The sequence below is a fragment of the Pygoscelis adeliae genome, unplaced genomic scaffold, assembly GCF_000699105.1.
Source record: "Pygoscelis adeliae isolate BGI_AS28 unplaced genomic scaffold, ASM69910v1 Scaffold19, whole genome shotgun sequence".
In the NCBI taxonomy this organism is placed as follows: domain Eukaryota; kingdom Metazoa; phylum Chordata; class Aves; order Sphenisciformes; family Spheniscidae; genus Pygoscelis; species Pygoscelis adeliae.
Window position 1 is genome coordinate 77,831 of NW_008825533.1, and position 12,219 is coordinate 90,049.

General features: G+C 39.7%; 1 protein-coding gene across 1 annotated transcript in view; it reads left to right on the forward strand.

Moving 5' to 3' along the window:
- The first annotated feature begins 6,198 nt into the window (after positions 1-6,198).
- Positions 6,199-12,219, forward strand: part of ZFYVE16 (zinc finger, FYVE domain containing 16) — a 23,677-nt gene continuing 17,656 nt past the window's right edge. Inside the window, exons 1-2 of the mRNA XM_009331768.1 lie at positions 6,199-6,301; positions 6,491-8,673. Coding sequence (XP_009330043.1) covers positions 6,232-6,301; positions 6,491-8,673 — 2,253 coding nt within the window. The 5' untranslated portion in view covers positions 6,199-6,231. The remainder of the gene's footprint in view (positions 6,302-6,490; positions 8,674-12,219) is intronic.

Here is a 12,219-nt window from a genome sequence, read left to right on the forward strand (position 1 = left end):
GAGCGGGATTTCCACGGAGGCGCTGGGCGCGGCTCTACCCTGCCTGCGGGTCTCCTGCCCCCAGGGCTCGGGGCCCGGAGCTGGCGCTCCCCGTGCCGCGGTCCGCTCTGTTTTGTAGGTGCTGCCTTGCTTTGTCTTGGCGGAACGGGCACGGATGCGGATCTCCATTGAGGAAAGTGTCCTAAGCTGGCACTGAGCGCTGCAGCTTATCCCAGGCCTGAAGAAGGGCTTGCATGCTTCAGAACTGATAAGGCTGTCGTTAGTCAGAGAAGCTTTGTGCAGTAAGGATTTTACAGTCTCAGTAGCGTCAGCGAATGCACTCTTTGGAAATGGAAGACGGTAACGAAACAGAAACAAACCCTTGTGGTTTTTTAGCATACAGTTTGCTGCTTGCACACACTAGCAGCCAGCTGCGTAGTGCTCTTACAGCACTCCATGCCGTATAGCGCATATTAATTGCTTAGGTGGATTAATTGCCCCTAGAGGTTTAGACATATTAGTGATGTTTTTGCTTACTTCTCTTGCATTTATTTTGATACAGGGTACAGAGTATAATGGACGTGCTTACACCATACACTTACAGGAATTAAATGTTTTAAGACATGCTTCTGGAGAAACTGGGAAACGTTCTCAGTCTGTATTTAAATGCAGGCTGTACTGGCAGAGAACTGATTGTTAGTACATTCTGGAGAAAAGAGTAGAGCGCAGAAAAGGATCCAGTTGACTGCCGGTACTAGACGCTGTTAGCGTCTGGTGCTTGTGTGCTGACATTGTCTAATATGAATATCTGGTTATTAATAATGCAAATCAGAGAAGATGAGACTATTGAGGGAGCACTGGTTTGCGCTGAGGAAAGATCTTTCGGTCTGATGTAATAATCATATTCTTGTGACTCATTTTCTAATGCTGAGCAATAAATGCTGATACAGCTAATGATGATGGCACTGTGGGCAGTATGTGAGAGACGCGTTTGTTCAGCTGAGCAAGTGGGTTCTTCAGCTGTGGGCCTGGCTGCTGATGGTGCCACTGATGTGTTGGAGCACTACTGAAAATCGGTAATTGTTGACAGACAATTTTTTCTGTGTGGTGTGAATGATACTATTTTCTGTTCAGAACAGCAATAACAAATTACTGTGGGTGAACGAAAGAAAATCTTCAGGAGCTGAAGATCTCGGGATAGAGTTGTCTGATTGGTGTTGGTGGTGATATAGTGCTGTTGATAGAGTTTTGTTCTTCTGAAGAAATTCTGTTGAACTAACAGAATGTTGCTCTTTACGCAAGGCAGTTTAGTTTTTTGCAGTGTGCCACGTAGGCTTTTCCTTATGAGTCTGAAAACTTCTGTAACTTTTATTTTCAACCCCTGATTCAGCTAGTAAATTTGCAGTGGCAGCAGCCGCTGCAGTTTTTGGGTTGGGTAATATGTTGTCTTGCTCAGCAAGAATCATTTTTGGTTTTGTTTGACAACATTTAAGTTTTACACAAAGCATTTTCTCAGTTGTAATGAACTTCTCTGTTAAGCTGATTGCTGATGAACTGCTGATGTGCAGGTGTACCCTTCGACTTCTTTTGTCTGTGGGGCCTCGAGCCTATGGGTAGGTGTATGGTGTAGGGATATTGGAGGGGGTAAGAAGGAGAAAGCTGGTAATTTAAATAATGAAATACCTTTAAGGTGGGAGAAGAGGCATACTATGCTTGATGCAGCACTTCACTTTTATAGCACTGTGAACTTAGATAGTTCTTAATGGTTGTGTTTCTATTGGAGGCTTTGTTCTAGTTATGGTAATTGCTGGGTGGTAAGCTGGAAGAAAATTACTTAAATCCTGTTGTGAGGATAAAAGCTCAGACTAAATACAATGATTAAACACAATGATGGAGTTGAAATAATACAACTTTGCAGTGAGTAAAGAGACTTTCCTGATAACCTAAAATTAAGATGGCTACAGTGGTCAGCTTTCTGGAGTGAAGACCTGTGTGTGTGTCTTTACCTCTAAACCTGATCTTGTGTTGTTTTAGCATGTTCCATATAAAAGCAGGCCTGGATTCTGCAGTGATAATTATCTGTGACTAGCTGGAGATCTGGTAATGCCTATATATTAACATGATAGAGGGCGATTTTCAGGGATTCTGAAACGTCAAAAGGCAGCTTGTCATCAGGCATTAAACTCGTTAGTGGATAATAATTAACTTACCCATTTTATTTTACAAGTTATCACCACTGGAAACTACTAACTACGTCCATTTAGAGAGACTATTTGAAAAACAAAATTGACAATCCATCCTGTAATTTGGCCATTCTCTATCCTAGCAGACTTGTATTATCTTCTTTAAATAAGAGTGTGTTGAGAAGTCCCTAGTGGAATGTTGGCTTTGAACTCTGGAATAGGTGCCTATTACATTAGAAGTGATTTATAAAGGGTATAAAAGAAGGGCCTATAAAGTGTTTTTAAATGCACTGATGCATTTGCACTTGTTGCACAGTCATCCAGATCACAGTATTTGCTTCCCTTAGGTAACAGTTTTTATGCAGTAGAATTATTGCCTCTGTTTCTTAAGATACTGTCTTTATACAATTTAAAGTGCAGTATTAGGAGTTTGCCAGAGACCAAGCCTCGTCTGACCAGGCATATAACATAAGCAAACCTTTGCTATTCTCTTTTGTTCCATTTAAGCTTGCCTCTTGGAGTCCTCAGAAGGTAAAAGGACATTTGACCAGGTGTTGATGTGACCTAAATATTAACTGTTCAGAATCGTTCTGAGGTTGCCACAGAATAGCTCACTTCAGTGCTGTTCACGTCGGTTGTTCTAGGTGCTGGCTTCCTAGCTTCACCATGGTGACTGCTGCCTGGCATTGCAATTGTGTGGTATTAGTTTTCCACTAAATAAAGTTGGGGAGGATAATAAGGAATGCTGGTCTTGAAATCAGTGCACAAGTAAAAGCTTTGAAAGGTAAGAAGAGACTTAAGGTGAACTTGTTTAGAAACATACCAAATGTTTATGTAGAGAAGAGGCAAGTACTCTTAGTGTGCTTTCTTGTAATACATCAACATGAAGTGTTATGCTGTCTTGAAGCTGAAGAATATTCAATCAACAAAACAAAGAGCTGACTGTTAACTGGGGAAAAAAAAAAAAAAGGATCTTTGCCAACCCATGTACTTGGGAACCCTTGTGATCGGTGTGTTCTGTTCTTCAGGTGAGATTAGCTGCCACTTGAGGAACTGAGATGTACATAAGGACGAATGGTGTGATGAGAATCGATGACCTATAAAGGTGTAAAATGTTCAGGATGTGACCCGTGTCTATCCATTAATATGTCATCTTTGGTGTATTTCTGGCTGAAGAAGTAGTAAGTGAGCACCCCAGCACTTCTCTTGATGTCAGGCCTTCTAGCTTACTCATACAGTAGACAGTCAGATGTCTTAAGGAAATAACAGACCTAATTAGCTCAATTCAGCATACTAATCTGTGAACGTAAATCTTTAAAAAAATCTTTCATATTTATAACAGCTTGTGGTTTCATTGAGATACCTGAACAAAATTAATTTCAGAGGACGTCTTTAATTTATTGGTGATAGATGTTTGTTTCCTTCATTAACAATTAGGGGCTTTTAAAAAGACATTTATTGCTGATTTTAAAAATACTTGAAATTCTGATTGCAGTAAATTGGGAGCTTAACTTGCAGGGCCATAACTTGGCGAACAGCATTTCGTGCAGATAATTAAGAGTGAAGCAGCCAGATTTACAGATTCTTGCCAGGACCTTGTGCTAGGTTAGTGTTTGTTTCACTTTGGAGACCTGTTTTGGTGGAGAAACAAGCAAAAAACTAACTGTTGTTCTCCCTGTAAAGTACATGACTTTCTGTCTTTTTACCTCTTTGACCTGGCTTCTTGTGGGATGAGGTGAGAGTGGGTGCCAGTACAAACAAAGGCTTGGGGACCGTGTGGCAGGAGAGTGGTGTGGGGCTTGTGACCACCACCCCTTTTGGTCACAGCTGTTAGTCTGCACACTAACTGTAACTTAAGTTGTACCTGAGTGGTAAGGTTGTATAATATATACCTACAGAGAATAAATATCAGCATTATGTATTTCTTGATACCCAGTATTCTCATAACCCTTCAATATTTCTAGTTTATATGATCTGTTAGACTAATTTTTGACCATCAGTTTTGTTGCTGTCCATAAATACATGCTTTAAGGATGGGATCTGTACTTTAAGGTCTCGTAATGAATCACTAAGAGCTGTTAACCTTGTAAGGCTCTTCACTGAAATAACTTCCATTTCATGTTGTAATCTCCCTCTCTAGGAGGCTGTGAAATTAGTTGATTGTTACAGGCAAGAACTGTATTCAAATGAGCGTGAGAGAAATGGCATTAAGTATGTACTTGTTGCTATTTGATGCTCATTAGATAGCTGTGTGAGACTTGACGTACGGTGCAGCGTGCTGAAGACCATTGGAGTGGCTTATTCATGGCCATGGATATCAATACAGTGGTACATTCAGATTGTTTATTTTTTGCTTATATATGGGCACAAAGTACTGCATTAAGTTATGATGCATACTGTTTGTTTCACCTTTCTTGTGCTTTGCCAGTCTCTATTTGAACTATGTATTAGCTTAAAGTATTCTTGTCGCATGCATGTTAACGTGGTGGTAAGTGAATGCGCCTGATCTGAACCATTCACTGAGAGGAAACCTTAACACCTCAGTGGAGTAAGTAAGGCATGGAATCTAGATCTGTAGCTGCAGTGTGGCATAAGTGGTATGAGAGGATTTAACTATTTCTTTGGGCTCTAAGCTTTGAGAAGAGGCAGTACTAGATGGTCAAAGTACGTTGAATGGGGTAGGGTGCAAAGTCAGCCAATGCAGAGACTAAATGCACTGATAAGAGTAGAAGGAAAACTAGACAGACCTCTACAGGTCTGGTTTCCAGATATTAGGCTAAAGGGATCTGAGTCCCTTCAGTTTACTTAAGGGAAGTGTAAATAACATCTTGATTATATGTTATAGGTAATTGCACTGTATGGGTGTTCAGACATGAAAAAGATGTGGAATTAGAAAGCACTTCAGAGTGACCAAAAAGGCATAATGTTAAGTGGCTGGAGGTCTTCATTAAACAAATGAAACAGGATGTTTTGCAATAGGGAATGTGATTAACAAATAGCTTTCTGATGAGTTGGTAAGTCTCTAAAAAGATATTTAAAAAAAAAACCCCAACTATTTTGTTTGGGTCTCAGAGAAAGTTAATGAGTTAATGGTTTTTGAGTAGAAGAGATGAGCTGAATTACCATGCTGCATTTTTTTTTCCCTGGCCTTGGAGGAAGGTTTAAGAGGAGGATTTAAAGGCAGCTTATGGGTCATCGTGGAGGAGGAGTACTGACCTCAACCTGCTTAAACGCATTGCAGCTCTGTGTTAAGATGACTGTGTCATACTTCAGTGCTTCAGCTGGTTGTCTGCTTTATAGTCCTGATATATTTTAGGTTTTAGCCTGTGTTTAGTCTTACCTGAAACATTTGGTCATAGCTGAAAGTAAATTGAGGTTGATTGTTGGATAGCTGGTAACTAAGAGAATCTGTTTCTTTAAGTTTCATGTTCACGTGCTCAGTGTTGAACTGGTTGTCAGGTTTGAACTCCTAAAGGAGGCTTCTTTTCTTGCTGGCACTTCTGCCAACAGAAGGATACTTTTTGTGCTTCTTACTGCAGTTTAAAGCATGAAATGTCTGGGATTATGTAGGCATCATTTATTTCAACAGTTCTCTTGTGTTGCAAGGGTAATGATGGCCTATTTGGGTTTTTTTTTGCCTGTGAACTGTGTGACGTAAAATGTGTAGGGGGTCAACCTAGAAGATACTAGTATCCCTTCTGGTTTTAAACTTCCTGATGTTATAATGCCATAGTATGTGCTTTCAGGTGCATTTGGTTTTAATAAGGCAGCCTCAATTTCCTGATTTAAGGTGAATTTTTGAGCATATTGTGCATAGTGTACTGAGTATGCTGTAGAGTGTATTCAGAGTACATAGAGGCTGACAGTCTGCAGCCCTGTTTGTACTTGCATTTTGTTTACATGGAGAGAGAGAAGAAAGTGTTATTAAAAAGAAAAAAATACTTCATAGAAGTTGTCTTCTGATGATAACACTTTGACTTTGTAAATAGCAAAATGCTGTGAATGAAACGCTGGTGGTTTTTTTTTTTAGGTTTTAGAAGGCTAAAGCTTCACGAGAACTGTAACTAGAATGGACAGTTACTTTAAAGCTGCAGTCTGTGACTTGGACAAACTACTCGATGAATTTGAACAGAACACAGGTTAGTTCCTATGCTGCCTTGTTCTCCAGCATAATAATATCGGTCAAATGACTGTTACTGTGGAATTTGAAAGTAACATATGCTAAATAAAAGCTTGTATTGCTGAATAGATGAGATTTAGAGGGAGTGCACTGTGGAAAGAGAGGATTTTTATAAACTTTGCTTTTCATCTGTTTTTGTTTAAAATAGATGAATATGACTGCTACAGAACACCTCAAAATCCGTATGACTCAAAACACCATTCACTTTCTTCGGTTCTGGATTGCTTACAACATGTATACCCAACACCAAAACTGCAAGAGGATGCTAACAATTGTACTTCATCAGAAGAAATCTCTCTAGCTAGCCACACTGGAACAAGTGAAGCACTTCTGACTTACTCACCACAAAATGAGAAGAGCGTTGCTGGACCTGATCTTTTGTCCACTGTGGATAGTGGTTCCTTAAATGAAATTCAGAATTCGAACCTGGGAAGGTGTAGTATTCCTGTGTGTGATCTTGTTAACGACACAGGTAACTTAATCCATTCAGTGGCTGCTCATGAAGATACTCAAAAGTTGCAGCCAAATGACTTCCAGTATAGTAAAGGTTTGATTGGCTTTGGCATAACTTGCATACCTGTTCCTACTTGTGTGTCATCAGCTGGTTGCAGTGGTGTTTCAAGTACAGAGCACAGTGATGGGGACTCAATGCTACAAGATTCAGGACATCTTAACACAGAGGAGACTAATCATTTAGCTTTAAGATCAGACAGTTACGCTACAGCAAAGATCTCAGATCCATGTGGTGATCAACACAGGACAGAATCTGTGAAGTGCAGTGAAGTATTTGATCAGCTTGAACAAACTGGTCGCCTTAATACTGCATGCGTCCCTGTAACATCACAGAATTCAAATGCGTACAGTCCCAAAGATGAGAGAGCATACAAAAAATTGCCTTGTGAACCCCAAGATGAAAGTGCATGCTCTGCAGTAAGCAAAGAGATGTATGGAGGAAATGCCACAGAAAAGGTAGACTCAAAAGATGAGAGTAATGTTGAATCCATGCCTTCAGATCTGCCAAAGAGGCCTCAGTTGCACAAAAGCCATGCAACGTTACCTGGAAATTGTGTTTTACCAGGCTTCTCATGTCAAACGGGAGCTAAAGTAGAATTGGAAAAGAAAATCACAGAAGAGAATGTATGTAGTGAAGAACATAATAGCAAGGAAATACTAAACAGTGTTTCAACTTTGTGTATTTCAGTTGAGGATGTCCAGACCTCGCTGTCATGTCTTCCACTTCCTGTATCTATATGTGGTTCATTAGTTGTAACAGAAGACAAAGTTAATCCTCTACCTCAACATGAAATGGTGGAGGTTATTAGTGATACTTCAACTGTTCATGATGGAAAGTCTAAAACTGATCTCTCCGCTAGGGAATCCTGCGAAACCACTGACTTGCATGAACAGGAAGGATATATAGCTAAAATCGACGAAAGTATTGTGGAAAAAAGTACAGATCGAGAGAAGTACGATACTGAGAATGTAATTGATGACAGTGATTCTCAGCAAATCAAAGCTTTTGCTTCTGCTTTTCTAGAATACGAAGCTGAGCCATATGGTGTTGGTATAGACTCTTACTACATTGAAAGTATGAGCCCGGTTATGGCTGACTTTACTGTTGAGGAGAATGTTATTAAAAGTGATACTCTAATAAGCGATGCTGAGCTTGATGATTTCTTGTATGGACAAAGTCTTCAGTCCAATGTGTTGAAGTCTTCAGACAACGATAGTAACTTAATGGAAGCTGATGCAGATGAGGGGAATTTAACAAATGCGAACAACCTGGATTTCACAGAGGTCGCTGAAGAGCATATACATGCAAAACTGGAGGAGATAACAAGCATTAATAGTAATCTTAAAGTATCTCTTACTGCCAATGAATCAGAATCTGCAACAGAAGAGAGTATGTCTCATATTCAGGACATGACTGAGAGTGGTAGTGAAGCACTAGTTTCTAACGTTCGTGCTGAAGGTGCAAGACCGAAGCAGTTGCTTGGCCTTTCCCAAGGAGCTGTTGGTCAGAGACAACTGAGTAGAACAGATTTACTTGAGAGAGAAAACCAGGAACCCAGTTCTGTTACCACAGAAGCTTGCCTCTCAGGCACCAGCGTAAATGTTGGTAAAAATTCTGACCCTGCATGCTTTGGGGAAAGCAGCTCTGAAGCTGGAGGAAATCAGACATCTGGAAATGTAGAATCACTTAAAATACCTGCAGCTCTCGCATGGAAACAACCATTGTGGGTTCCTGATTCAGAGGCACCCAACTGCATGAACTGCCAAGCCAAGTTCACGTTTACAAAAAGACGACACCACTGTCGTGCATGCGGAAAGGTAAGTTATTGGAGAGTGGTCCTGTGTTACTGAAAGGAAATTCTGATCTAGGCATAACCAAAATACAGAAGGGAAAGAACATTGACAGAATTTTTCTAGGCTCAAAGTAATTTATTAAAAAGAATTAATTTTATTTTTCCTTCATAGAAACTTAAATACTGTTGGAAAAGACTGATATTAATTAAGAAACATACGACCTTTTTTGTGAAAATAGTTAAAGGGAAGTACAGAGAATGTTCTTATTTTATCTTCCATTACTGGCTAGACGAATGTGTTTTGAATAGAAAAAGGAAGATGAGACAGTGGACTACTTCGTAGTAGTCATAGTGAATCAGCTTTTTACTTAGCTTTTAAGTTAAGCCTAAGTATTTAAGCTTAAAATTGAGGTGATGATGATCAGAATTCAGGTGAGTGGTTATACTAGCTGTAAAACACTGTCCATGAATCTGGAAGGATTGCATTCTTTCAGGAGCTGTAACAGCAGTACCAGTGCAAAAGATTTATAGCCAAAACCTGTCCTCCTGCGTGTTCAGATGTATAATTTTCCAGGGGAGTTGTCTCAGGGCAAAAGAATGCTACTTTTGTGGGGTGAATGGTACTCGCCAGCTGAGCAAGTAATCTGTAGAACTTTTTTCAGCCTGTGGTCTTCTGCAGTGAGTAATGTCAAAGCTTATTCTTAATCCAGAATTCCCTTGTGAGGTACTGTTGATTTACTAGTGCATAAATGGAAATACTAACAATACTAGTGAACTTATTTTTCAGTGTTCCTCTGTAAGCTTTATGGATGAGGAGACAGCAAAGACTAATGTCAGTACTTACTAACTTTTTGCATCCCCAGTGTTCAGAGGCACCTAGAGAGGCTTGGTAGTTTTTTCCCAGGATGGCTCTTCTAGCACTGTGTATTCAAAGCATAGTACCCATTTACTTCAACTGCAGTTAAGTGTGAACTAAAATAGAGATCTGAATTTGGGTGCCAAGAAAAGTAAGAACTCATTGTGACGATCTAGAAGTCATTGAATTTAATCACTTGGCAGAATATCCCGTTGAAGTTTTGTAACAGTTTAAAACACAGTTCTTCAGAGTTGGTTTCATTTCAGTCATAAGACTGACTGATTTCAAGTTCCTGTTTACATTCACTGTGAAATTTCTTGCACTTTGTCTAGAGATGGGGATAAAAGCACCCTTCACTACACAGTCCTCTTTAGCAACACTAACAGCTGATGGTTGTAATCTTGTGTGTTAACAGAGGGGGTTTTAGTAGAAGAACAGTGTAATTAGAGGGAGCATCACAATGCACGTTCATTGGGAGAATGAGTGAAGGCAGTATGGATTATCTAAACTTTACAGATACTGGAGTGCTATGCAGTTGTAACTCTGTCATAGCTTTTCTGAATGTGCAACAGCTTAACTTTCTTCCTTGTAAGACTTTTTGTCTTTTTAATAGCAACCTTTTGTTTTTTTTTAAAAAAAAAAAACACAAAACAAAAGCAAAATATTCCTTGTGGACATGTTGTAGGTTGTTGTGTTTTCAACCACTTGGACATAAGGAGAAACTGGTAGGAATTCACAGTTGTCCTCTCTGGACTATTCTGGAAGACAATTGTGTAGTTTTCATGTGGTCCTGCAGCTTTTTTTTTCAATGAAAATGGCAATGCTTGCGAATTCTGGCTTCTGTGCTGGAGGGAAGTATGAGGTTAGTGATCCCTGCTTTCTCTTCCATCTGCAGCACTTGTGAGGCCAAACAACTTCACAGTTTCTTTATTTAGACGTTTGTCTCTTGTTGTGGTACTCTTCCTAACTGAACCAGAATCAATTTTTTTTGCTCAGCAGCCTCATCTTCATGTCGTTTCCCCTATTACATTGCCTGTCCCTTAGTTTGTCTTCACTCCTTGTCTCCTGTGCGTTAGGATTAAGCTGCCTCCTCTGTTGTGGGTCCCAGTGGCACCAAGTGTAAGAAGAGAATACCAGTTGCAAAGGATTGTACTGCTTAGCATTTGAAGCCCTAAGGTGGATTGTAACTGATGAGCAATTAATCTCCACCAGTTACATTCTTAACATCTTTACTAAGCATGTGCATTTTCAGTTGAGATGAATTACCCGTGACGCTAATGCAGAAGCAATTGGAATAGTTTCTTTTTTGAGCTCATGTTGCACTGATAAAGTATTACTGATTTTACAGTGACTTTTCCTACTTAAAGGAGTTCACTTGTAATAACAATTTTTTTCTCTGTCACTACTGTTTGTTTTTTTTTTTCTCTTAATCCACTTTGTTTTCCTGGAGATAATTAGGAGCAGCTGAAGACTTTCAGTGTTCTTTCCACTTACTTAACTCTGGTCAGTGGTAGAAGGCTTCTGTCGGACAAAGGTTTCAAAAGATACCTTCTGTAAAGGCTAATACTGACTCTAGAGTCTGCATATAGCTAAAAATGGTGTGACTGTGAAAACTTGCAAATCACCCTTGAAAGAATATAAGGGAAGAGTGAGAAAACTACCAGATATTTGTGGGAACTCTTGCAGAAAACAACTTTACTAGAGACGTAATTCTTTGGGATTGTGCGGGTGTAGTCCAGGCTAGAGAGACACACTTTTTTCCCTATCTCTGCTTAAAAATAGACGGGATATATATCCTGTTGGAGTAGAAGAGCATATTCTATTCTTTCAAAGCAGTCTTCAGCAAGCTTTTAAAATATTTTAAAATGCTGAATTGAGCTAGTAACGTGAAGGCAACTATGCTTATTCTTTCTGACTGAGTTGAGGAGCCTACTTAGTTCTTGAGCCAGCATTAGTAAATAGCTTGGGAAGCAGTGAGCTCTGGCTTAGGTAGTTGTCGTGAGGTAAAGCAGGCAGCTTGGAATTTCATGACGAATGGGTAACGCTTGTTATGGAGAGAGACTTGGTGCAGCACACAGTGCTGCAAGATGAGGATAAGGAATAGCTCTTTGCTGGTATGAGATTAGATTGTTTTAACCATTACCTGAATCCTGGTGGAGATTGCAACAGTTATCTTCAGTGATAATACTAAAGCAGTAAAGCAAATCTGACCCAATTCTGGGGTTCAGTCCTTGTTCCTATCACTGTTGCTTAATGTAAAATAGTTACGGGATTAACAGAAGTAGGATTGAATTTGGGAATACGTGGTGCAACCTGGAATTCTTTTCATCACTCCAGGTAAGAATTTTGGTATAATATCACTTGTGTCCTCCTTGTTGCTGCTCTTTGTTGTGTATGTATTGTGGTTTTGGGGTTTTCTTCTGAAGGTTTCTTCATGAGAGATTAAGATACAGGCTTGAATATTAGGCCGCAGAGGGTTTAGAATCAAACAAGTCTATTTCTTGGAAGAGTTTTCTGGTCGTCATGCAATTGTATACCAGCTGCTTCCAGCTATGATTTAAAAAAAAAAACAAACCCAATTTTAGCTATTTTGTGTGCACCTGGACTTATTTGATTAGAGCCGCTCACAGCAAGAAATTCTAGGTGCTGCTCTGTTTCATAGCTGAATCTGAGGGAGTATTGGCAAGAGCTGAGTGCTCGGCTGTGGAATATGGG